At 46.6% G+C, this 26,714-nt stretch overlaps 3 protein-coding genes across 3 annotated transcripts in view; all 3 read left to right on the plus strand.

Moving 5' to 3' along the window:
* The window catches only part of LYPLA2 (lysophospholipase 2), a 293,162-nt gene that overhangs the window by 240,135 nt on the left and 26,313 nt on the right, over positions 1-26,714 (plus strand). The window lies entirely within an intron of this gene.
* On the plus strand, positions 1,481-16,770 carry ELOA (elongin A). Its single transcript, XM_050790695.1, has 11 exons — positions 1,481-1,755; positions 7,493-7,549; positions 8,341-8,447; positions 9,037-10,228; positions 10,606-10,717; positions 11,339-11,494; positions 11,602-11,699; positions 13,076-13,256; positions 13,506-13,617; positions 14,186-14,358; positions 16,373-16,770. The coding sequence occupies exons 1-11, from the start codon at positions 1,603-1,605 to the stop codon at positions 16,432-16,434; spliced, it is 2,403 nt and encodes an 800-aa protein (XP_050646652.1). The 5' UTR covers positions 1,481-1,602; the 3' UTR covers positions 16,435-16,770.
* PITHD1 (PITH domain containing 1) overlaps positions 9,119-26,714 on the plus strand; it is a 38,095-nt gene continuing 20,499 nt past the window's right edge. The window contains exon 1 of the mRNA XM_050793064.1: positions 9,119-9,128. The gene's annotated coding sequence lies outside the window, so the exon portion shown is untranslated. The remainder of the gene's footprint in view (positions 9,129-26,714) is intronic.

Below are 26,714 nucleotides of genomic sequence, written 5' to 3' on the forward strand. Positions count from 1 at the left end.
CCAATTACTCAGCAATTCTGCTTCAAGAATCAGTCTGTATTCCATTACACTAGTGGTACATTTTCAAAATGGAAGGAATATAAAATGTAAAAGTATTTGCTGTGCAGAGGAGGGAGACACTACTGCTGGGACTAGAATCAAAGTTTTCTCACACTCAGTTCAATGCCTTTTCCACTACATCCCTCAGTTGAGCCTTAAGGCACCAAGTGGATGGTCATTAGTCTTGTATGGACTTTATATCCAATGCTGATTATAAGGTCTAGATGATGCTAGGTGGCAGAGATTCAAAGTTGGACAGGTCGGTTACTGTACTTGATAAATAAACAGCCCAGTGACAAGACAGATAAATAAACTGACCATTTACACCCTAAAAAGGTGGTCAGTTGCTTAGGGAACTGGGGGAGGGGCACCAAATGGAGGAGTGGGGACATGGTAGGGAGGGCTTTTCAGCATAGTGAGTGAATGGATGCTCATTTGAAGAAACAACTTGTGTTTAAGGTGTTTTTGTTTCTTCCAGAGCTGGAATCTGGAAGAATTTCTGGGCTTTCCTGATTTGAGGGAGAGATCAGGCTAGGTGCACTGCCAGTTTGCTGCTGAAGATCTGATTAGGTTCTACTTTGATCTGATCAAATGAGATTTAATCAATGCTGGTACTTTAAGTCAGTTTGCAACTATTTAGTTGCTCTTTTTAGTGGTAATATTAGTAATGGTAAAACTTAGTGCTTTTAGGATGAGAGTAGGCGGCCTGAAGAATGGTATCTTGGGCTCTTCTGATTCAAGCCCTACGGCTCATTGGCAGGTCATCAGAGGAAACATCTATCTATCTGTCCATTCAAGAAGTATTTATTCGGTGCCTATGTGCCAGACACTGTGGGGAAAACAAGACACATGGGCTATTATTGCCTCATGGAAGGAACTAAGCTGTTTGGATCTTGACGAATCCCTTTCTCTGGGCCTCAATTCCTGGACCTGTTCAGAAATGTGCGCTCACAGTGGTCCTAGATATCTTAGATTCAGGTTCCATTTTCAGTTCTTTCCTGTTCTGCGGCCATCTGCAAGTTAATTTGATCTCCTTGAACCTCAGTTTCCTCATCTGCAAAATGAAGATGATACAACTCGTTTCATCAGGTTGTACTGAGGCTGGAAAATATAGTCTAACTACTGACGCATCGTATGCTCAGCCTAGGGTGGCAGCTACCGCGAGTACCTTAGGACTCCTAGGGCGGGCACTAGCCCGGGACCCCTGACAGGGTGTACATTAGGGCGTGGCTAGGCCCCGGGAGGGGGAAAGCGTTAGGATTTATAAAGCCAGAGTCTGGCACGCTGGCCTCATTCCGTCTTGAACTAGACCCTGGAGAGGTCTTCCAGGCTTGGGCTCAGCACGCGAGCACCGGGAGCTGGGGTGCCTGCGGCGGAGGCGCACACGGTCCGAGCAGCCCCCAGCCCTCAGCGCGCACACCTGGGCCCGGGGCGCGAGGCGTGCGCGGCCGCTGGGTGGGCGCTGGGGACCTGGCCCTGGGGGCGGAGCCTGCGGCCCGCCGCCCCCCGCACACCCCAGCCGAGGCCCGGAAGGGGCCAGGCGCGCTTCCGTCTCCGCCGGGGATGCACGGAGGGCGGAGCTGCGGCCCGAGGACGCGACGCGAGCCCAGTTCCGGCGAGGAGGCCGCGCCAGTGACAGCGATGGCGGCGGAGTCGGCGCTCCAAGTTGTGGAGAAGCTGCAGGCGCGCCTGGTCGCGAACCCGGACCCTAAGAAGGTGAGCGAGGGGGCGGCGCGTAGCGGGGTGGGCGTTGGGTCGGTGCGGGCCCCGTAACGGTCGCGGCCCGGGCGCGGCGGGGTTCGGGGACTGGGACCCTGAGCCAGGCCCCGCGGGGCTGGGGTCGTGAAGTTCGCGGCCATTGGCCGCTGCTCGCGCGCTGGGACCCCGTGCGTCGGGCGTCGGGACGCCGGGCCCCGGCCGCTCCCCCTCCTTCACGGGCCCGGGACGGGGGCGCGCCCGGTGTGGACACCGCGTGCCCAGCGCTTCCTCCCGGAGGCGCTCCCGTGGCGTCCCGAGCCAGCTGTTTCCTGCGGGAGAGCGCGCCCGGGGCGGGAGGGCGCTGGCCACCGCCTCGCTGGCCGCCCGGTGCCTGCGCTGGTGTCCGGCTCCCCGCGGAGCGGCGCGGACTCACCAGCGGGTGCGTGTTCGCCGGGAGGAGGAGACCGGGCGCCCGAACGCTGCGGAGCCTGTGCTCGTGGTGTCGTCCGCGCCTCTCGGAGACGCGGTTACTACTCTCCGGCTGGATATCAGAACGTGGACCTTTCGCTTTCTCAGTGAATCTCTTTCAAAACAGAATAAAGCCTCACGTCACCTAGGCGTACTCCTGAAAACTTAGGTTTGAATTGAAAAAGAGGCGTGGGCCCGGGGTTGGAAGTCGCAGCTAGGTTTCCTTTTGGCGATTAATAGGAAGGTAAAAGCTACCGTTTCTCGTTGTTCGAATGATGGGCAACTGTTTTTAATTGTAGTTAACTAGTTTTTGTTGTTTATTGTACAAACTGAACATTAAGTTAAAAGCGTTCTTGTACCTTTCCATCTTTCTGTCACTCACTTCTCCATGGTCTCCAGGAGACAGTCTGGTGGTTGTATTTTTTTTTTCTTTGAGACCAGTCTTGCTCTGGTCGCCCAGGCTGGAGTGCAGTGACGCGATCTCGGCTCCCTGCAACCTCCGCCTCCTGGGTTCAAGCAGTTCTCTGCCTTAGCCTCCCCAGTAGGTGGGATTACAGGCGCCCGCCACCACGCCTGGCTAATTTTTGTATTTTTAGTAGAGACGGATTTCACTGGGTTGGCCAGGCTGGTGTTGAACTCGGCTGTCAGGATTTTTTAAGTGGAAATACAACGATGAAAGCACTACGTGTTTGGCATTCTCCGTCATCATTCTGGCCCGGGCGGGCAGTTCTTGGAGTTGGAGCTCAGTCCTGGCTTGGAAGAGGAAGTCGTGGAGGGAGCGCTAGGGCCGTGGGGGAACTGCTTTGCGGAGCCTCTTCCTCACCTGCTGCTTCCTAGGACTAACCTGAAAGGCTAAGGTACCAGGCTGAAAGTCAGTGCTCAGAAGATACCAATCGTCGTTCTTCGGGCTTTTTTTTTTTTTTTTTTTTTTTTCTTGAAGAGCCACTTTCTCTTTACCTTGTTCTAGCCTGTTGGAGGTAAGGTTTCTCCAATTCCAAAGGCCGTACACAGCCTCTCACCATCAGACCACTTTTTAAGGGTTCTCGTTCATACCTAGCTCGAAGATTCACTTCTTCAGGAAGCCATTTTAGTTACAAATCTGGGAAAATTTAAAATGCTTTCATTGTGCCATGTTTTCTGTTGCAGCTTCAGTACCGTACCTAGTGGTCAGGCATGCTTACAAGTTTCTTTTTACAGTAACGCCTTGTGGACGTCTAATAAATGGTCATTATTTTAGTACTAGTTTGTTTTCCTAAACACTGTAAGATCTGTGACTGACGTTTGATACCTTAAAGCAATGCCCCATTTGTTCTTTATTTCTGTCAGATAAAAATATTCTATGAGTGTCTACAGTCTTTTTTTTTTTTTAACTAGAATTTAGATTTGGAAGTAGTTTTTCTATTGGTTGATTTGCATGAAATATAAAATTAGGGCCGGGCGCGGTGGCTCACGCCTGTAATCCTAGCACTTTGGGAGGCCGAGGCGGGCGGATCACAAGGTCAGGAGATCGAGACCACGGTGAAACACCGTCTCTACTAAAAATACAAAAAATTAGCCCGGCGCGGTAGTGGGCGCCTGTAGTCCCAGCTACTCAGGAGGCTGAGGCAGGAGAATGGCGTGAATCTGGGAGGCGGAGCTTGCAGTGAGCCGAGATCGCGCCACTGCACTCCAGCCTGGGGGACACAGCAAGACTCCGTTTCAAAAAAAAAAAAAAAAAAAAAAAAATATAAAATTAGGAAAAGGCTTATTCCACCTTAACCTAGTTGAATTATTAATGATTTTGTTTGTTTGTTTGAGGATTTGGGCTTTTTCTAGATAAAAAATCACCCTGAATTTCTAGCTTTGCATTGTGAAGTGAGCATTATGAAGATGAGAAAATGTTGGGAGATCATTTTTGCAAAGGGCATAATAGTCGACATTGAGAAATGAGTTAACTGCAGAGGGAAAACTGCAAGCTGGCATGTTGGCCTTGTTCCTTTCAACCTTCTGGTAACCTAACAAGCTCCTACAGGTTGTATGTGAAATTGCAAGATGATTATATAGCACTGTTGAATTTGCAACCAGATCTTGCTTTCAAACCATTATTAGCCAAGGGTTTGATTCCACACGTATGTTCATGGATTTTCTAGTATTAGACATTGCTGTAACTCTGTTTTCACTTTTTCATCTATCATCTTGGCTCACTTGAGGGAGAAGGTATCAGCAGGCTAGGGCCACTTGGTTTCTGTTTTTATGTTTCATAGTTCATGGCTAATAAAAGTTACCTGTCCTTAGGCCGAGTGCAGTGGCTCACCTGTAGTCCCAGCACTTTGGGAGGCCAAGGTGGGTGGATCACCTGAGATCAGGAGTGTGAGACCAGCCTGGCCAACATGGTGAAATCCCGTCTCTACTAAAAGTACGAAAATTAGCCGGGTGTGGCGGCAGGCGCCTGTAATCCCAGCTACTTGGGAGACTGAGGCAGGAGAATCGCTCAAACCCGGGAGGCAGAGGTTGCAGCGAGCTGAGATCGCGCCATTGCACTCCAGCATGGGCAAAAAGAGCAAAACTGTCTCAAAAAAAAAAAAAAAAAAAGAAAAAAAACTGCACACACAGAGTTGGCCGGGCGCCATGGCTCACATTTGTAATCACAGCACTTTGAGAGGCCAAGGCAGGCGGATCATGTGAGGTCAAGAGTTCGAGACCAGCCTGGCCAATATGATGAAACCCTGTCTCTACTAAAAATACAAAAATTAGTTGGTCATGGTGGTGGGTGCCTGTAATCCCAGGTACTTGGGAGGCTAAGGCAGGAGAATTGCTTGAACCCAGGAGGCGGAGGTTGCTGTGAGCCGAGATGGCATCATTACACTCCAGCCTGGGCAACAAAAGCAAAACTCCAACCCCCACCCCCAAAAAAAATAGTTAACTTGTCTTATATTTTGACTGTGAAAACTACCAAGAACATTTTGATGGCAGGTGACATTAAAAATATTTTTTGCTTTTTTGGGTTGAAGGATTGTGCAGGGGACAACTGAGATGCCTAAACATGCACCCCGCAAATGTTTGATATTTCTCAATTGCCTGTTATCAGTTCTTACAAGCTCGACAGTTGGTACCTTGTTTGGTAACAGCAAGTTTCGATCCACCTGAGGATGACCAATGCGCCTTTGTCTTGTTATTGCTTTGTTCTTTCTTGAAATTTACTGAAAATAGAGGGGTTGTGAAGTCCTTTTTTCTCTTGTGTTAGACTAAATGAGTCTGAAAATCTTGAGGGTTTTAGTTTTATCTACTTTTAAATCACCCCTACCAACCCAAAGTAAAGCAGAAAGACAGCATTTGTCCTTCCAGTTAGTGCTAGGCTTTGAGATAAACACACCCACAGTGATTCCAGCCTCATCCTTATATGTTGGCTTTGTAGAGGTCCTGGGACACCTTTGTCCCCTTGGTGACCTCCTTTACTATGTGGGTTCTGAACTGTCTAATGACATCACAGGAGGAGTTTTTCTGCTTTCTTGCAAGTATGCTAAGAAGTATATGAGCTGCCGCTCTATTTTCTTTTCCTAAGGACAGTGTTCTGATGTTGGATGCTTCTCCTGGCTTTACTTACTGTAGTAGACACATTTGACTTTCCATCTTGTTAAGCAAGTTACCTAACCTGATTGGGCTCAGTTGCAATATCTGTAAAATGGGGAGAATAACATCCACTTTATAGAGTTGGTTAGTGGGGATGAAATGAGGTAATACATGTAAGAACTTAGTGTAGTAGTTGACACACAGTAGGTGGTATGTGAATGTTCCCAACCTACTCCTTCCAAGGAATGGCATTATGAGAGAACCACTTGTTTTTGACCTTTTCAGTGATTTAAAATTTTCCTTTAAGTGAAGGAATTGGCATTATTAGTCTTTGCACCCATAGCTTGGGTGGCAAGAAACACAAAATTTTTCCTGAGTTGGATGTTTGTGGTGATAGGATTTGAAGTGGAGGATAATTTTCACTCAACTATGAAGGTGAAACTCCCTAGATATGCCACTTGGCCTCTTACTTGATCTCAAACAAGATTATCACTTGTGATCCAATTGCTCTGTCTGGGGTAATGATTGAAGCAGAATGACCAGAAAAACAGACTTGTTACTCCACCTAATAGCAATATGGCATACCAATTACAGCCTGGGCCACACATGGTAAAAGAACAGATCTTGTTATATAGTATTTAAATGTAAAGGTAACCACAGTTATCTATTTTAAACTACTTGTACTTTGAAGCACTCCTTGTATGGTGAGTATGTTTAGATACACATAGACATTTCCTAGAGAAAGGTGTGGCCAGTCATGACTTTTGTTAGAAATAGAACAAGTAGGAATTGGCTGAGGAATATCTGGTTGAAGATCTAGGGCAGAATGTTGAAAGCTGTCCGTCGATGAATGAAATGATAAGTATTTAGTGAGCTTTCATATTGTTCTAGACACTATGACTAAGGACTGCACATGGTTTGTCTCAGTGAATCCTCATAGTTTGTGAAGTAGAGACAGGACCAAGTTCCTGTTTTGCAGATGAAGTAACTGAAGTTTGGGGATGTTTTTGACTTATTCAAGATCTCTCATCAAGGAGTGACAAAGCCAGACTGTGAAGCCTGTCTCTGACTCCAGAACTCCATCTTAACAGCTCTGCTATACTGATTTTGACCTAGTTTTAGGGACTATAGGAAGGAAATGTGGTCAAACCCAGATCACTTTTCTAATCTACCCAGGCATTTTGTGTCCACTGTTAACATCAAAGCTATGATTCTGGCAATTCAAAATGGTTCTTGGCTTTACACTTATATAGAAGAAAACAATTCTGTTAAACACTGTGGCCTTTCTGGAAACATGATGGTCTTTTCCTGTAGAGGCCTTTTCTTCCTTTTACTTCCTCTGTGCCAGGTCCATGGGTAATTCTCCTAAAACTGGTACCTTTCTCATAAATTCTATCAAAACTAGGGCAAAAATGATAGTTGTTGATGGCTTTTATCAGAGTTGGTAAGTTTTGATTCTCTTCTCTACATCTTATTTCCCCTTGGTGTAGCACAGTGGTTGAAAGCAGGGAATCTAAAGCCACAGACCTAAGTGAATCTTGCCCCACTTGCATCTTGGGACAAGAAACATAACTTTGATGAGCCTATTTTCACACTTGTAAAATAGGGATATTACTTATTACTATAAATAGGGATAATACTTATACTCATTACTGTAAATGGTTAGCACTAAGCACTTAATAATCAGATATTCTTAAAGTGAATATGACTATTGAAATTAATGTTTTCTTCTTTGCAGCTATTGAAATATTTGAAGAAACTCTCCACCCTGCCTATTACCGTAGACATTCTTGCGGTAAGAACTGTGTGACTTTAAATATCATATAATGATATCCCATTCCCTTCTCACTGGAGAGTGTGTAGAGTAAGGTTACAAGTATGGGCTTTGGAAGTGAAAGACACCAGACACAAAAGGCCACATATTGTCTGATTCCATTTATATGAAATGTCCAGAACAGGCACATCCATAGACAGAAAGTAGATCAGTGGTTGCCAGGGGCTAGAAGAATTGGGAGGAACAGGATTTCTTTTTAGGGTAATGTAAATGTTCTGGAATTAGATGGTTATAATGGTTATACAATATTGTGAATGTTCTGGAAACCACTGAATTATGTACTTTAGTTAAAATGGTGAATATTGTTACGTGACTTTATTTCAAAATTAGAATTAAAAGAACATTGACTTTGGCATCAGCTAGTCCCAGATTCAAATCTGAGTTCTGTGACTTTAGGCTGCTCCTATGTAAAATGGGTCTGATTCCTGCCTCACAGAGTTATTGTAAAGACTGATTCAGAACTGTATGCAAAGCAAAGCTCTTATCTTAGTGCCTAACACCTGCCCTAATCACTGTTATCATTAAAGTTCTACAAGTGTTTTTTCCTTCTCTGAACTTGGTACGCTTTGCTACTGTGTGTCATTAGAGATTTGCGGCATAGGCACAAAGTAATTTAGTGTTAAGATTTGCAGGGTTATGTTTTAGGAAGGAAGTGTTGCTTGTTGAGTTTCTCAAAGCAGGAGGCCTTATTTCTTTAGGAAAACGTTAGCCTAGTTCCAGACCCCTCTAACAATTACTTTGTCAAATTTTAGGAGACTGGGGTTGGGAAAACAGTAAATAGCTTGCGAAAGCACGAGCATGTTGGAAGCTTTGCCAGGGACCTAGTGGCCCAGTGGAAGAAGCTGGTTCCTGTGGAACGGTAAGAACATTTCTCTTTAGGTTTGTTCAATTTCATAGTTAAATTGGGTTACCTGAAGTATTTACAGATGGAAAAGGTTTTCTTTATTATTTCTCTTTTGCCTTCTAAAACTGTTTTGCCTCAATTATAAAAATAATCCATGATCATTGTAGAATATTAGAAAATATTAAAAACAGAAATCAAAATTTCCTATTTCTATCATGCAAAGACAAACGTTATGAACATTTTGGTATGTTTCTTTCTAACCGCTCCTTAAATGGCATTTTTTTTTTAGTTGTGAACTAGATAAATAATGAGCAGCCCCCATTTTATATAACAAACATGTCCCCATGTTTTAAAAAATCTTCACATTTTCATGTATGTGAGATATTTGATCTTTGCATCTTGTAGTTAAACTCACCATTTCTCATTTGGGTTTTCCCGGTTTTAAGACTTGAGTATCTTTAAGCATAACCCACTTACCTTCTTCTTAAGACCTTGTTGTTTCTAACTTTGCATCTTCACTTCTTTGGTGAGTTCAGGTTCTGTGACTTTGTCCCTCAGCAAGCAAGATTTAGACCTCCTTTGTCTGCTTTTTGTTGTATTTTAGAAATGCTGAGCCTGATGAACAGGACTTTGAGAAGAGCAGTTCCCGAAAGCGCCCTCGGGATGCCCTGCAGAAGGAGGAGGAGATGGAGGGGGACTACCAAGAAACCTGGAAAGCCACGGGGAGCCGATCCTATAGCCCTGACCACAGGCAGAAGAAACATAGGAAACTCTCAGAGCTTGAGAGACCTCACAAAGTGTCCCACGGTCATGAAAGGAGAGACGAGAGAAAGAGGTGTCACAGAATGTCACCAACTTACTCTTCAGACCCTGAGTCTTCTGATTACGGCCACGTTCAATCCCCTCCATCTTGTACCAGTCCTCATCAGATGTACATCGACCACTACAGATCCCTGGAGGAGGACCAGGAGCCCATTGTTTCACACCAGAAGCCTGGGAAAGGCCACAGCAATGCCTTTCAGGACAGACTGGGGACCAGCCAAGAACGACACCTGGGTGAACCCCATGGGAAAGGGGTTGTGAGTCAAAACAAGGAGCACAAATCTTCCCACAGGGACAAACGCCCCGTGGATGCCAAGAGTGTTGAGAAGGCCTCTGTGGTGAGCAGAGAGAAATCACACAAGGCCCTCTCCAAAGAGGAGAACCGAAGGCCCCCCTCAGGGGACAGTGCAAGGGAGAAACCGCCCTCTAGTGGCGTAAAGAAAGAGAAGGACAGAGAGGGCAGCAGCCTGAAGAAGAAGTGTTTGCCTCCCTCAGAGGCTGCTTCAGACAACCACCTGAAAAAGCCAAAGCACAGAGACCCGGAGAAAGCCAAATTGGACAAAAGCAAGCAAGGTCTGGACAGCTTCGACACGGGAAAAGGAGCAGGAGACCTGTTGCCCAAGGTAAAAGAGAAGGGTTCTAACAACCTAAAGACTCCAGAAGGGAAAGTCAAAACTAATTCGGACAGAAAGTCACTGGGCTCCCTCCCTAAAGTTGAGGAGACAGATATGGAGGATGAATTCGAGCAGCCAACCATGTCTTTCGAATCCTACCTCAGCTATGATCAGCCCCGGAAGAAAAAGAAAAAGATTGTGAAAACTTCAGCCACAGCACTTGGAGATAAAGGACTTAAAAAAAATGACTCTAAAAGCACTAGTAAAAACTTGGACTCAGTTCAGAAATTACCCAAGGTGAACAAAACCAAGTCAGAGAAGCTGCAGCCGGCTGGAGCTGATTCAGCCAAGCTGAGAAAGGTAACCCCTTCAGCCCCTTGGTGGCTTCCCACCCAGAGCACCTGGCCCTGCAGAGCTCAGAGGATTGCCCTGCCACTGTTTTCCTTAGCTTGCTTTTAGGAGGCCTGTTGAATTTCAGCTTGCGGTAATTTCCTCTGGGCTTTACTGGTTGTCAGGGTACATTGTACCCCAAATAAGAATTTTCTGCATCATTCTCTTGTGATGGGCCCATCTGTATTTATTTCCTGACTGAGGTGGTGTCAGGCATGACTGTGGCCCCCTCCAGCCTGGATCTTCCTGTGCAAGGTGTCCAGTCAATGCTCCTGGGAATAGAGTGTAGGAAAAGAGAGCTGTGCTCATACTTACTGACTCTCCACCCATGGGTCTGTCCCCCGCAGGTGCCCGATGTGTTGCCGGTGTTGCCAGACCTTCCGTTACCCGCAATACAGGCCAATTACCGTCCACTGCCTTCCCTCGAGCTGATATCCTCCTTCCAGCCAAAGCGAAAAGGTAATTTTCTATATCTTCTTTTTCTTAATGGGAAAAAGATTTAAAAATTCATTCAAGGTAGGGTGCAGTGGCTCAAACCTATAATTCCAGCACTTTGGGAGGGCGAGGCAGGAGGATTGCTTGTGGCCAAGAGTTCTAAACCGACCGGGCGTGGTGGCTCACTCCTGTAATCCCAGCACTTTCAGAGGCCGAGGCAGGTGGGTCCCCTTAGGTAAGAAGTTCGAGACCAGCCCGGCCAACATGGTGAAACCCTGTCTCTACTAAAAATACAAAAATTAGCCAGGCATGGTAGCGCGTGCCTGTGATCCCAGCTACTCCGGAAGCTGAGGCAGGCGAATCGCTTGAACCTAGGAGGCGGAGGTTTCAGTGGGCTGAGATTGTGCCATTGCACTCAAGCCTGGGTAACAAGAGCGAAACTCTTATTTCCAAAAAAAAAAAAAAAAAGTTCTAAACCACCCTGGTCAATACAGCAAGATGCTGTCTCTACAAGAGAAAAAAAAAAAATAGCGTGGATTGCCATTGGGAAAGGGAAGTGGGAGGCTGAGGGGGGTAGAAGGAGAGTTTTCACTGGATCACTTAGGGCCTTTTGTAATTCCCTTTTGTGTTTTTCTTGCCCTATAGCATTCTCTTCACCCCAGGAAGAAGAAGAAGCTGGATTTACTGGGCGCAGAATGAATTCCAAGATGCAGGTGTATTCTGGTTCCAAGTGTGCCTATCTCCCTAAAATGATGACCTTGCACCAGCAATGCATCCGAGTACTTAAAAACAACATCGATTGTGAGTCACATGCGTCTCTCTAGCTCTCATGCACATTGTAGCACTTGGACCTTATCACTGAGTGGCTTGGCTGCTACTCAGTGCTTTCACCTTTGATTTCTCTGCAGCAATCTTTGAAGTGGGAGGAGTCCCATATTCTGTTCTTGAACCTGTTTTGGAGAGGTGTACACCTGATCAGCTGTATCGCATAGAGGAATACAATCATGTGAGTATTCTGTTTGGGTGGGAAGAGGGCAGTTTTCTGGCTTGTACCTCCAGAAATAGCTTTGTCCCTGTGACTCCGCTGTGGCTGAAGGGCAGATCAGTGGTCAGAGCATTGTTGTGGGCCTTTAAACAAGCATGTTATTAGCACTTGCTCCTGGCACCTTAAGTGGGCCTCTTTGGTTAGGATCATGGTGGGATTCAAAGGGAGAAGAAAAGCACTTTTAACACCTCCCTTGAGCTTGCCTAGTCATGAAGGTCAAGGGAGAATTCTGGCAGCAGAGCAGCTGGGACCCAGGGTGGGTAAAGCACTTTGTGTTGACACTGACATCTGGTGATTGACTGGATGTCTCTTAAGAGACATCAAGATCTATCCAGAAATCCTCCTTAGGATATAGGTATACACATTTGATTGCATCAGCTATCTCTCTTTAATTCTGAGAGTTCTCTGACCTAACATCTTTTTTTTTTTTTTTTTTGAGACAGGGTCTACCTCTGTTGCTTAGACTCTGCAGTACAGTAGCCTAATCATGGCTCACTGCATCCTTGAACTCCTGGGCTTAAGTGATCCTCCCAAGTAGCTGGGACTACAGGCACATACCACCACACCTGGCTAATATTTTTATTTTTCGGAGAGATGGACTCTTAGACTCTTGGCCTCCCGAAGTGCTGGGATTACAGGCATGAGCCACTGCGTCTGGCCAATAACTTAACATCTTTCTTAGGTTGCCCCCTGCCATCACAGTTCAGCGTAGTGTTGGGAAGTACCTGATTGGACTTGATCACAGTTCTACCCTTTGCTGATTTTCTAAAGGAAAAGACTGATCTTACACTAATTTTTGTGATATCCTGTCACAGCCACCAAAAGCAGCTAGCATAGTGCCTCACACTTAGCATTTTTAAAATTTAGTGAGTTATTTTTTCCTAGAATTGTGGTATTTTAACATACTACTACGACAAAGACCAAAAAATTATTAGGAAACTGGTCACTCCTAGGTAATTAAAGAATCAGAAAAAGATATGGGGCCGGGCGTGGTGACACATGCTTGTAATCCCAGCACTTTGGCAAGCTAAGGTGGGTGGATCACTTGAGGTCAGGAGTTCAAGGCCAGCCTGGCCGACATGGCAATACCCCGTCTCTACTAAAAATATAAAAAATTAGCTGGGCATAGTGGTAAGCACCTGTAGTCCTGGCTACTTGGGAGGCTGAGGCACAAGAATCGCTTGAACCCAGGAGGCAGGGGTTGCAGTGAGCCGAAACTGCACCACTGCACTCCAGTCTACGCGACAGAGCAAGGCTCTGTCTCAAAAAAAAAAAAAAAGATAGTGCTTGTACATAAAAGTGCTTGTACATAAATGATGTCCTGGTTCTGGTTTCAGGTATTAATTGAAGAAACAGATCAATTATGGAAAGTTCACTGTCACCGAGACTTTAAGGAAGAAAGACCCGAAGAATATGAGTCGTGGCGAGAGATGTACCTGCGGCTTCAGGATGCCCGAGAGCAGCGGCTACGAGTACTAACAAAGAACATCCAATTCGCACATGCCAATAAGCCCAAAGGTAACAGAGACGGGAGAGCTGGGGTAGAACTGGCAGGATGAGTGTTCTGGTCAATAGCAGGGTCTTGGTGGGCTTGGCTGGTGTGGGACTGCTCGCCCCTACATCAGGTAGCAGGGTGGGTATTTCTTCTGCCACAGCCCATGCTACCCTATAGTGGGGTTTCAGGGCAGTGGAAAACCCCGTGGATTATTTAAATAACAGTAGCGTCTCTGCTCAAGAAGGCAGATGTTCATCTCCATAATTCTACAGGCCGACAAGCAAAGATGGCCTTTGTCAACTCTGTGGCCAAGCCACCTCGTGACGTCCGGAGGAGGCAGGAAAAGTTTGGAACTGGAGGAGCAGCTGTCCCTGAGAAAATCAAGTAAGAACTGTGTTCTTACCTGGCTTTTGTGTGCTATCAACCCTTAAGAGGTAGCCATAGCGGCAGGAAGCAAATTGCTTTTGGTGAAAGCAAGGCAGTGCAGAAGGTGGACTCTGGAGGCAGACCTCATCAGCTCAGCACTTCCCTCACCTCCCTCAGCCTCTGCTTCTTGGACTGCAGTGCAAGGTGATAATTTCTCCTGCCCTAGGGTAGTCAAGATTAAATGGAGAGCAAAGCCTGACTTATGGGAAACATTCCCTTATGCTTTCCCTTTTCTCATCTAAACAAAAAACACATTTCTGCAATGACTGTTATTTTGTCTAAGCCACATTAGCATTTTCAAAATACAGCTTTATACCAAAACAGTGAAAAGTTAGTTGAGATTATCATTTATTCTGAAAGGATAATGCAGACACCTCTGAGCCACCACCAGAATCCAGGGTGCTAGGGTCCACTGGTCAAAGCCACAAACAGGGTAAGTCATCCTCACACAGGCCAGCTTCAGGCTCTTCATGCTCAGGGCAGATTTCTTATGCTCATGACTAACCAGTGTTGTCCTGTGTTGCAGGATTAAGCCAGCCCCGTACCCCACGGGAAACAGCCATGCTTCCGCCAGTAGCAACAGCTTTAACCCCAGCCCTGAGGAGCCGGCCTATGATGGCCCAAGCACCAGCAGTGCCCACTTGGCACCAGTGGTCAGCAGCACTGTTTCCTATGATCCTAGGAAACCCACTGTGAAGAGTAAGTAACTTGGAGTTCCTGCTCAAATATTATTTCAGAACTAGTTTTTAACTCTCAATGTCATTATTCACTGTATTACATTTTGTGGACTGCATGTTGCATGTGCCTGATGCCTTGCACATAGCTGGTCTGAATGTCAGTCCCTCCTTCCCTCTGCTTTGTCCATAGTGCACTATATCTTTTAAATAATTATAGTGAGTCCAGGTGCGGTGGCTCATGCCTGTAATCCCAGCACTCTGGCAGGCTGAGGCAGGAGGATCCCTTGAACCCAGGAGTTCAAGACCAGCCTGAGCAACATAACGAGACCCTCTCTCTACAAAAAATTTTAAAATTGGGCATAGTGGTACATGTCTGTAGTCCCAACTACTCAGGAGACTGAGGTGGGAGTATCACTTGAGCCTAGGAGGTTGAGGTTTCAGTCAGCCTAGATTGTACCACTGCACTCTAGCCTGGATGACAGACGCTGTCTCTTTTTTTTTTTTTTTTTTTTTTGAGACGGAGTCTTGCTCTGTCACCCAGGCTAGAGTGCAGTGGCACGATCTCAGCTCACTGCAAGCTCCGCCTTCTGGGTTCACACCATTCTCCTGCCTCAGCCTCCTGAGTAGCTGGGACTACAGGTGTCCACCACCATGCCTGCCTAATTTTTTCTGTTTTTTAGTGGAGACAGGGTTTCCCCGTGTTAGCCAGGATGGTCTCAATTTCTTGACCTCGTGATCCGCCTGCCTTAGCCTCCCAAAGTGCTGGGATTACAGGCGTGAGCCACCGTGCCCAGCTGGGTTTTCCAAATATTTATTCTTTATATCTAGTTGCGTCTATTTTGTATTTTGTTAACTTTATTACCGTAGACTATCCCCAGTATCCTAAGGGGATGTCCTAACTTAAGTCTTATTCTGTATTAATTGCAGGGCCTATGGGAGGGTAGGAGTCCTGGTTTGAGCAGCAGCTATGCTCAGATTAACCATTCAGGAGGCAGGCTGGCCCTCCTTAGGCAGTACTTGCAGAGCCACCTTAGACCTGTTTCTACACTGGACAGATTAGGGGTAGACGTGATGTTTACTGGTTTGGCTATTTGTGAGGCAAAGTTATGACTGAGTATGGCCTTTAGAGTCTGGCAAGGGCCAGGGCGCAGTGGTTCACACACACCTGTCATCCCAGCATTTTGGGAGGCTGGGGTAGGAGGATGCTTGAGCCCAGGAGATTGAGACCAGCCTGAGAAACATAGTGAGACCCTGACTTTACAGAAAATAAAAAAAATTAGCCAGGCATGCTGGCATACTCCTGTAGTCCTAGCTACTCTAGAGCCTAGGAGGTAGAGGCTACAGTGTGCTGTGATTGTGCCACTGCACCCTAGCCAGGGTGACAGAGTGAGACCCTTTCTTTAAAAAAATAACAAAGTCTGACAAAGATTGAATTGCAATTCTGTACCTTACTGTACAACCATGGGCAAGTTGGCCAGGCTCTCTGAGCCTTGGTGCAGATAGTTAGAGAGTGGTTGTTATTCCCCTGGCAGGTCCTCTGAAAGTGTCCGCTCTGTGCTCCTGCTTTTATTGCATTGTAAACAGAGGAGATAGTTACTACTTGTATCTCTGCCTGGTGGTGCACAGCCAAGAGTAGCAGAGCTAGGCCGGGCGCGGTGGCTCAAGCCTGTAATCCCAGCACTTTGGGAGGCCGAGACGGGCGGATCACGAGGTCAGGAGATCGAGACCATCCTGGCTAACACGGTGAAACCCTGTCTCTGCTAAAAAATACAAAAAACTAGCCGGGCACGGTGGCGGGCGCCTGTAGTCCCAGCTACTCGGGAGGCTGAGGCAGGAGAATGGCGTGAACCCGGGAGGCGGAGCTTGCAGTGAGCTGAGATCCGGCCACTGCACTCCAGCCTGGGCGGCAGAGCCAGACTCTGTCTCAAAAAAAAAAAAAAAAAAAGAGTAGCAGAGCTGGCTTTGACTGTAAACCACTGGGGGTGTGTCTAAGCCGCCATAGATCTGAGACAGCTGCCTTGTTTCTCTTTTCACAGAAATTGCCCCAATGATGGCCAAGACAATTAAAGCTTTCAAGAACAGATTCTCCCGACGATAAACTGAGGACTTGCCTTGGAAATGAAATCTGGGAAGGCAAGAATACAAGGAAAGTGGGGGTTGGGGAATGGAATTCTACAGGGAACTGGAGTCTTGCTTTGATGATCATTTTGGTCTCCGAGTCCTGCAGTCTGCAGGTGCTGCCCCTGGGAACCTGCGTGCCACAGCCCCGCCTCCCTGCCTGGAGCACACTTCAGAATTCTGAAGAAGATGTGAAGCCTCTGTCTCACTGAGGATTTTAAAGGTCAATTATACTTTTGTTGTTCATTAGCATCTTTGTAAACTATAAGACATAGTTTTAATTAATAAATATTGCCCCCAGATTGTATTTATATTACCCCCCAGGTTTGTTTTTGTTTTTGTTTTTTGTCCTCTACCACACATTTAGCCTTTTATCTTCCAGGTCCTTATTAAAATCAGATGAAAGCCTAGTGAAAGCCATTCTCCTGCCCCAGCTCAGCTCTCCTGAGTGGACTCTGGTCCAGACAGAGGACTGGGCCTCTCCAGAGCCTGCACAGTGCCTGCTGCACATAGGGCGAGGAGTGAGCACCAGACCGCCCGTCCTTAAGGGAGCCTCAGTGGGGCGACAGGGCATGGTGGACTCCACCTTAGGCCCTCCCCAGTGTTGCTGCACGTTCCTGTGCGGGAGCATCTCTTTCTTACTCACTAGTATTTATTAAGGGAGGTGCTCTGTAGGTCTGGAGCCTTTCCCTCATCCTTTTTGTGAGTCCCTACCTTTTTGTTTGTTTTTCTTTGAGGCTCACTAGAGGACACAGAACCTTGGGAGACTGATTTGCACAGAACTCCCACCTCCCACTTTTATAATTTCCAGTATCTGATTGAAAATTTTTGGGTTTCCCCCCAGTCCCCTTCCCTATCTTTCCTTCTCCTCAACAGCATGAAGGAAAAACAAACACATGGCAGGGCTTTTTGTAGCCCTGAATGCAACTTTAGACATTTAAAAGCCAGCACTTTAATCTCTTGTTCTCTGTGAATCACTATGAAAAGTGAATGGTTTTTAAAGCTGTAATGCTATGTTGGAAATTGATTTGTTTTGCCTTTTATTTAAAAGGTAAGATCATGTGATTGGAAGAACAAAACTGTTGGCTTGGGAAGAGAACTTTGCCGCTGAAGCGTTTTCTACCTTCTGAGTGTTTAAGGCAGGATTTGGAGGGAAGGACCAGCTTAGGGAGAGTGTCTGAGCCACAGTGTCAGGATGGGGGAAACCACATGGGATCCATCAAGTTCCAGTTGAACAGGAGCAAGATCAGAACTTAGGAGGGCAATGTCAGCCCCCTTGTTGGCTGTCAAAGAACATCGATCTAGTAGAAACCCACTTGGTTGTGACCCAGGTGGAGGTAGATGCCATACATTTGAGATGTGCATCCTTAAGGAACCTGACAAGCAGACTGAGGGGATGGTAAGTGTGATAACCTGACAAGTTTTCTCAAAGCCCAGGATACAGAGCCAGTGTTTTCTGTAACTGGAGACCTCAGTTAGGCCAACTTTGAATTCCATAGCAATGTAGGAAGTGGGTTCAGCAGAAACTCGACATTGTTCAGTGTGAATTGCTGTGCAGGGTGCCTATTGTGACAGGACACAAACGTTACTGTGTTTTAATTTGCTATATTTTTGAATTGGGTAAAGCATTACTTCTCTTGGTCACTTGTACACCATTCCACCCCTATCCCTAGCCTGCCCCCCCAAATCTAATATTAGGAAGCCTCTTACCTGAAACCAAATGAACATTTGGGTCAGGTACCAGATGTCTGCTGCCTAGAATAGCTTTTTCTAGGTGTCTACCACCTTGAATTGGTCTCTTAACTGTGTTCAAGTCTTTGTCATTGAAACCAGTTTTTCATATCTTAGATTCAGTTGTGTATGATTTAATTTCCATTAGGAGTCTTTAGGCAGGGAGGGAAGAAAAGGCAGATTTGTTCATATCAATGTCAGTATCCATTTTGGCACATAAAGATTTTTGATGAACCCTGTTTGCATAGAGCCAGGTCTTTTCCCCTCCCCCAAGAGTATCTACATCAGGGATGTGACTTGGTGCGAAGAGTCAGGGGAAAGAGGAAAAACCCAAATTCTAAATGACCTCCTTGCCCAGCTTACTAAAATGACTGCAGAGCAGACACAGGATGAATTTGAACCTGACACAGGATGAATTTGAACCTTTGGTCTCATTTCTGGAAAAACTTGTGCAATTTTTTTTTTCTGTGCTACACTACATACAAATCACCAAATTACAGATTACCCCTTTGATCCTTGGTGTACTGAGCAGTTTCTTTGGGGCTTTTTCTTTCTGGGAAGCGGGAGGGAAAGGAGCAAGGTGTCATCCTGCTCTTCATTTGTATTTTGGTCCCAAAATGTAAATACAATTTTCTATGTTACTTTTTTGTGGTAACTACCGAGATGAATATTTTAATTAGATAAGTTATATGAAAAGGAAAATTCCATGTCTAAATAAAAAACAAAAAACTCCATATACTGTGTCTTCTTTACTTACAGTGTCAGTGAAGACTGTTTAAGGCAGAGACTTTTTTTTTTTTTTTTTAAAGACAGTGTCTGGCTCTGTCTCCCAGGCTGGAGTGAGTGGCGCGATCTCCACTCACTGCAAGCTCCGCCTCCCAGGTTCGTGCCATTCTCCTGCCTCAGCCTCCCAAGTAGCTGGGACTACAGGCGCCCGCCACCACGCCCGGCTAATTTTTTGTATTTTTAGTAGAGACGGGGTTTCACCGTGTTAGCCAGGATGGTCTCGATCTCCTCACCTCGTGATCCGCCCTCCTCGGCCTCCCACAGTGCTGGGATTACAGGCATGAGCCACCGCGCCTGGCCAGAGACTTTTTTTTTGAGATGGAGTTTTGCTCTTGTTGCCTAGGCCGATGTCTGCAGGAGGTGATCTCGGCTCACCACAACCTCCTAAGGCAGAGATTTTAATCAGTATCCTTGGGCTGGGCCTTAAACGATGCCGAATTTCTGCTGGTAACATAGGACGAGGAAAGAGGAATTTCAGGGGGAAAGAATTCTGTCAGCAAAGGGAGGGAACTCAGCATTTGCAGGGAACAGGCACTGTCCCTTGTTATACTTGGAACCCTGGTAACCCCATCTTAGAAACCGGTTCAAAGGGGTGAAATGGGGCCAGGCATGGTGGCTCATACCTGTAATCCCAACACTTTGAAGGGTGGGGGCAGGAGGATTGCTTGAGCCCAAGAGTTCAAGACCAGCCTGAGCAACATATTGAGACCCTGTCTCTTAAAAGATTAAAAATTAGCCAGATGTGATGGTGCACCTATAGTCCCGGCTACGTGGGAGGCTGAGGTGGGAGGATCACTTGAGCTTGGGAGGTCAAGGCTACAGTGATCTGTGATTATGCCACTGTACCCCAGTCTAAGTGACAGAGCAAGACTAGCCTGGGCAACATGGCAAAACCCCATCTTTCTTTTTTTTTTTTGGTCTCAAAAAAAAACCGGGTAGGGGGTCAGGGGATACTGTGGCTCAAGCCTGTAATCCCAGGACTTTGGGAGGCCAAGGCGGGTGGATTGGTGGAGTTCAGGAGTTCGAGGCCGGCCTTGGCAACGTGGCAAAACCCTATCTCTACAAAAGATACAAAAAAACTAGCTGGGTGTGGTGGCACACACCTTTAGTCCCAGTCACTCGGGAGTCTGAGGTGGGAGGATGGTTTGAGCCCAGGAGGTTGAGCCATGATTGCCACTGCACTCCAGCATGGGCGACAGAGCAAGACCCAAAAAAAAAAAAAAAAGCGGGGGGGGGTTCATGGGGGAGGAGTGAAATTAACATGACCAAGTTGCCTAGCTAATAAAGTGGCAAAAGGAAGGATTTAACCCTGTGATGCTCTGACTGCAAGGTTTGTGCCACTCTACCTTTCAGTTTCCAGGGGCTGTGAGGGCCCAGTAGGTCTCAGCTTACACAGGCGTTCTAATGAGAACAGAAGGAACACAAATGCAGGAAAGTCGTGCCAGCAAGGACTTAATGAGAACCTGCTGTGGTGGCTCTGGCTGAGCTGCAGGAGCTTTAGCACTCGCTAATGGAGCCAGGGTTTGGCTTCAACCCTGCATACAGCAAGTAGATTGGACCTTCCATCAAACATACAAATCCGTCCTTTATCGATTAATTAAACATTTGCTGAGCCAGGACCTGTATTAGACCTTAGGATATGTAATAGACTCTGACACTTACAGTTGGGGAGGAGTAACTGACTTTATTGATTATGCACCTACTAGGTGCCACCATTCCTCCCTGTGTACACTGCCTCTGTTATCACAATGATCCTGTGAGGTAAACAGTCATGGCCCCATTTTAAAAATGACAACTTAATCCTGGTAAATCCAGGGGACTAAAAAATGAAAATGAGAACTTAAGTCACCATAATATCTGTAGAAATAAATTTTAAAAAATTGTTTTAATGAAAACGAGAAAACTGAAGCACAGAGATGCAGAACTTGCTTAAGGTCACAGAATCAGTGAACAGTAGTGCTATGTATTGGCCTGATTCCAAAACACATGCTCTCAGTCACATTTACCGTCTCACACACTGACACACATACCCAATTTGGTCTTTGAAGCAAAGCCGACCTCCAAAACAAAAGACGCCTGAGCCAAGGCCACAGTCATTTCTGGGTTTTTTTTTTTTGAGACAGAGTCTCACTTTGTTGTCCAGGCTGGTGTGCAGTGGCACGATCTGGACTCACTGCAGCCTCAGCCTCCCGAGTAGCTGGGATTACAAACACATGCCACCATGCCCAGCTAATTTTTGTATTTTTAGTAGAGACAGGGTTTCACCATGTTGGCCAGGCTGGTCTCGAACTCCCAACCTCAAGTCATCTGCCCGTTTTGGCCTCCCAAAGCTCTGGGATTACAGGTGTGAACCACGGTGCCCAACCTAAAAATTCTTTTCCTCAAATTCAACAGCCATTTCTAAGAATGAGATATTTTGTCTGCTTCATGTAACTGATGCCCAGCAGAATCCTACCTGGCTTATCAGCTTGACAGATGCCCCCATACAGGGTTTCTCATCCACTTTCATCTCTTTCTGGTTATTTGCCAAATGGTGAAACAGTTTGTCTTCAGAGGCCCCTGGACTTCTTTCTCTTGCTCTTTTTTTCTTTTTGAGACTCTGTCACCCAGGCTGGAGTGCAGCGGTGGGATCTTGGCTCACTGCAGCCTCAACCTCCCAGGCTCAAGTGTTCCTCCCACCTCAGCCTCCCAAGTAGCTGTGACTACAGATGTGCACCGCCACTCCCAGGTAATTTTTTGGTATTTTTTGGAAGAGATGGGGTTTTGCCATGTTGCCCAGGCTGGTCTCGAACTCTTGAGCTCAATCAGTCTGCCTTGGCCTCCCAAAGTGCAGGGATTACAGGCATGAGGCACCTTGCCCAGCCCCCTGAGCTTCTCTATGATGTCTATTGTCTCGTCTCTTTTCAAAGACTAAGGAAAGTTCCAGCCATCAACATTTTACATCACTGTATCTGTTTCTGAAGCACAAAGTCTTGGGTTGGGGCCTCAGAATATGCATTTAAAAAGACACAACTCAAGTGTTATGGACTAAATGTGCCCCCTCCAAAATTCCTATGCTGAAATCCTAAGCCCCAGTGTGACAGTATTAGGAGGTGGGCCTTTGGAGGTAATTAGGTCACGTGGGTAGAGGCTTCATGAATAGGATTCTCCCTCATAAGAGAAATGAGAGTTTGTTCTTGCTCCTTGTTCTCCACCACGTGAGGAAATGAGAAGATGGCAGTCTACAAACCAGGAAGAGGGCCCTCACCAGACACAGAATTGGCCAGCGCCTTGATCTTGGACTTCCAGCCTTGAACTGTGAGAAGTAAATGTTGCCTAAGCCACCCAGTCTGTGGTAAGTTGTTATAGCCGCCTGAACTGACTGAGACACTAAGCAATTTTTTTTTTTTTTTTTTTGAGGTGAAGTCTCACTCTGTCACCCAGGCTGGAATGCAGTAGCTCGATCGCTCTTGGCTCACTGCAACCTTCGCCTCCCAGGTTCATGTGATTCTCCTGCCTCAGCCTCCCGAGTAGCTGGGACTACAGGCGTGCACCACCAACTTTTGTATTTTTAGTAGAGATGGGTTTCACCATGTTGGCCAGGCTGGTCTTGAACTCCTGATCTCAGGTGATCCATCTGCCTCGGCCTCCCAAAGTGCTGGGATTACAGGCATGAGCCACTGTGCCCGGCCTGACACTAAGCAATTTTTTTTTTTTTTTTTTTGAGATCAAGTCTTGCTCTGTTCCCCAGACTGGAGTGCAGTGGCGTGATCTCAGCTCACTGCACCCTCAGCCTCCCAGGCTCAAGCGATTCTCCTGCCTCGGCCTCCCAAGTAGCTGAGATTATAGGCATGCGTCACTACGACCCGACTAATTTTTGTATTTTTAGTAGAGACTGGGTTTCACCATGTTGGCCAGTCTAGTCTTGAACTCCTGATCTCAAATGATCCACCCGCCTCTGCCTCCCAAAGTGCTGGGATTACAGTCATGAGGCACCACGCCTGGCTGACACTAAGCAATTCTTAAAATGTACATTGAAGTTTGAGAACTGCTCCAGAGAATTTGCCACAGTGGAATAGCTCTTCACAGCAGGTCCAGGTCAGGACTAGGGTCAGACTTGTCGATTTAGTTTTAAGCAAATGCTTGCATTGCCTCTCACTCTGTGTCATGACTAAGTCAGACATGGCAGGCTGGGGACAGTGGCTCATAGCTGTAATCCCAGCACTTTGGGAGGCCAAGGTGGGAGATTGCTTGAGTCCAGGAGGTCAAAACTAGCCTGGGCAACATAGTGAGATCTCGTCTCTAAAAAATAAAATATTAGGCCAGGCGTGGTGGCTCACACCTGTAATCCCAGCACTTTGGGAGGCTGAGGTGGGCGGATCACTTGAGGTTGGGAGATCAAGACCAGCCTGACAAACATGAAGAAACCCCGTCTCTACTAAAAATACAAAATTAGCCAGGTGTGGTGGCACATGCCTGTAATCCCAGCTACTTGGGAGGCTGAAGCAGGAGAATAGCTTGAACCTGGGAGGTGGAGGTTGCGGTGAGCCAAGATCACGCCATTATATTCCATCCTGGGCAACAAGAGTGAAACTCCATCTCAAAATAAAATAAAAGTAAAATAAAATATTAGGGCCGGGCACGGTGGCTCACGCCTATAATCCCAGCACTTTGGGAGGCCGAGGTGGGTGGATCATGAGGTCAGGAGATCGAGACCGTCCTGGCTAACACGGTGAAACCCCGTCTTTACTAAAAATACCAAAAAAAAAATTAGCCAGGCGTGGTGGTGGGCACCTGTAGTCCCAGCTACTTGGGAGGCTGAGGCAGGAGAATGGCGTGAACCCGGGAGGCAGAGCTTGCAGTGAGCCGAGATAGCGCCACTGCACTCCAGCCTAGGTGACAGAGTGAGACTCTGTCTCAAAAAAAAAAAAAAAAAAAAAAAAATATATATATATATATATATAGAGAGAGAGAGAGAGAGAGATATTAATTGGGCATGGTGGCATGCACCTGTAGTTCTAGCTACTCAGGAGGCTGAAGTGGGAGGATTGCTTGAACTCGGGGAGGTTGAGGCTGCAGTGAGCCAAGATCGTACCATTGTGCACCAACCTGGATGAAAGAGCAAGAGCCTGTCTCAAGAAAAAAAAAAAAAAAAAAAAGGCCGGGGGTGTGGTGACTCACACCTGTAATCCCAGCACTTTGGGAGGTCGAGGCAGATGAATCACCTGAGGCTGGGAGTTCGAGACCAGCCTGACCAACAGGGAGAAACCCCGTCTCTACTAAAAATACAAAATTAGCTGGGCGTGGTGGTGGATACCTGTAATCCCAGCTACTTGGGAGGCTGAGGCAGGAGAATTGCTTGAACCCAGGAGGCGGAGGTTGCGGTGAGCCGAGATTGTGCCACTGCACTCCAGTCTGGGCAACAACAGCGAAAGTCCATCTCAAAAAAAAGAGACAGGGCCCTTGCCCTCATGAAGCTTTCATCTTACATAGGGAGACAGTTATCAAATAACTGAGTACAGGTTTCTGGGCCCTACTGGAGAAATATGGTTGAATAGGTAAAAGGTAGGATCTGGAAACAGGTACTCTTTTGTAGGCCTCCTTCCCCCAATGAACTCGATGAGTGGCCTGGTTTGGGAATGCCTAGTGTAGTGGAAAAAGCATGCATGACCTTCGGAATGAGACCCAGGTTCAAATCCTGCCTCCACCACTCCCACACCTCTCTGAGCTTCAGTTTCCTCATTGGTAAAATGGAAATTATGACACTCCGCAGGAATTCTTATAAGGATGCAAAGACAGAAGGGGAGCCCACATTTTAGTGTCCTTCCTTCCTTTCCCTCTAAATGTGGAATGAAATAAAAAGGTTTTGCCTTTTACTGATGGGAATTCAAACTTTAGGGTCACAAGCTAAGAACTATTTTGAGGTCAACAAGTCCTTGCTGATAACTGAAATCTTAGCGCCTGCTTCCCCAGACAGTTAGTTTGACTTTTCTGTTCTGGGGCCCTATTCTTATTTTTTCAGGTCTCTTAAACTGTAGCTCCTAAACAACCACTAAAAAGGAAGACCACCTAATTTCTCCTTAGGGCCACAAACTCCAATACCAGGGGTTTGGTATTTGACAGCAGGCAGTGATGGGAACAGAAAGAAAATGAGAGCTATCCACACAGCTCCACTTTATTGCTTCCAGATGGAAGACAGGGCCCAGTGTTGCCACTTCTTCTGGATTTAAAGAAAAAGGCCGGCCAGGTACGGTGGCTCATGCCTGTAATCCCAGAACTTTGGAGGCCTGAGGTCAGGAGTTTGAGACCAGCCTGCCAACATGGTGAAACCCTGTCTCTACCAAAATATACAAAAATTAGCCAGGTGTGGTGGCGTGTGCCTGCAGTCCCAGCTACTTGGGAGGCTGAGGTGGGAAAATCTCTTGAACCTGGGAAGCAAAGGTTGCAGTGAGCTGAGATTGCCCACTGCGCTTCAGCCTGGGTGACAAGTGAGATGTGTCTCAAAAAAAAAAGGGGGGGGGGGAAGGAATAGGCTAGGCAGTAGTTCTCAACTAGAGGTGACTTTGTCCCCAGTATGACACTTGGCAACATCTGGAGACATTTTGCTTGTCGCTGTTGTTGGGGAGCTATGGGCATCTAGTGGGCAGAGGCCAGGGATGCTGCTATCCATGCTACAATGCACAAGACAGCGCCCCTCCCGCAACAAATAATTATCTGGCCGAAAAGGTAAATGGGGCCAAGATTGAGAAGCCTTGAACATGGTTCTGTTGCAGCAACAACCCCCAAATCTCAGTGGCTTGCAACAACAGAGAGGTCTCACCGCCTGTCCATTGTGGGTCTGATAGGGATCTGCTTTATGTCATCCTCACTCAGGGGCCCAGGCTAAGGGAGGTGCCATTCCCAAGCTTGTAAGATTTTCGAGGCAAGTGGAGAATATTAATATATTATTAACATTAATTATAATAATAAAGATATATTAATTATAATATTGATATAACTAAGTTATATCTAGAAGTGACATCTATTGTTGCCATCATATTGCATTGGCTGTACCTAAATTCATGGGGTCAAGGAAGCACAATCCATCCATGTTCCTGGATGCAGAGAATTGGGAATATTTGCTAACAGCATTAAAGACTCCAAAGGTTGGGTGCACCCAAACCTCAGAAATCACCACTAAAGAACTTATTCATGTAACCAAACACCACCTGTTCCCCCAAAACTTATTGGAAAAAAATAAAAATCCAGAAAAAAATGTATGCTGACCAAAACAAAAACAAAAATAAAAAAAATCTCCAAAGGCAATCATGACAGCCTGGGCTCTAGGTAATCCACAAGGCTCGGAGAAGGGCAGCTAAGGGCACAGGCTGTGGAGTCAGACGTCAGACTCGGCTTCAAACCCCACACTTCCTAGCCGTGGGGCCTTGAGCATGTCACTTAATCTCTTTCTCAGTTTCTTTCTCTAAAAATGAGGAAAATAGGCCAGGTGTGGTGGCTCACACCTGTAATCCCAGCACTTTGGGAGGCTGAGGCGGGTGGATTACGAGGTCAGGAGCTCGAGACCAGCCTGGCCAATATGGTGAAACCCCGTCTCTACTAAAAATACAAAAATTAGGCTGGACGCAGTGGCTCACACCTGTAATCCCAGCACTTTGGGAGGCCAAGGAAGGCGGATCACGAGGTCAGGAGTTTGAGACCAGCCTGACGATCATGGTGAAATGCTGTCTTTATTAAAAATACAAAAATTAGCCAGGCGTGGTGGTG

The sequence above is a fragment of the Macaca thibetana genome, chromosome 1, assembly GCF_024542745.1.
Source record: "Macaca thibetana thibetana isolate TM-01 chromosome 1, ASM2454274v1, whole genome shotgun sequence".
NCBI classification, from domain to species: Eukaryota; Metazoa; Chordata; class Mammalia; order Primates; family Cercopithecidae; genus Macaca; species Macaca thibetana.

Coding starts and splice junctions, on each gene's coding strand:
- ELOA (XM_050790695.1), top strand. CDS start 1,603: ATGCACGGAGGGCGGAGCTGCGGCCCGAGGACGCGACGCGAGCCCAGT. Junction 8,448..9,036: donor AAGCTGGTTCCTGTGGAACG/GTAAGAACATTT, acceptor GTTGTATTTTAG/AAATGCTGAGCCTGATGAAC. Junction 10,718..11,338: donor CTTCCAGCCAAAGCGAAAAG/GTAATTTTCTAT, acceptor CTTGCCCTATAG/CATTCTCTTCACCCCAGGAA.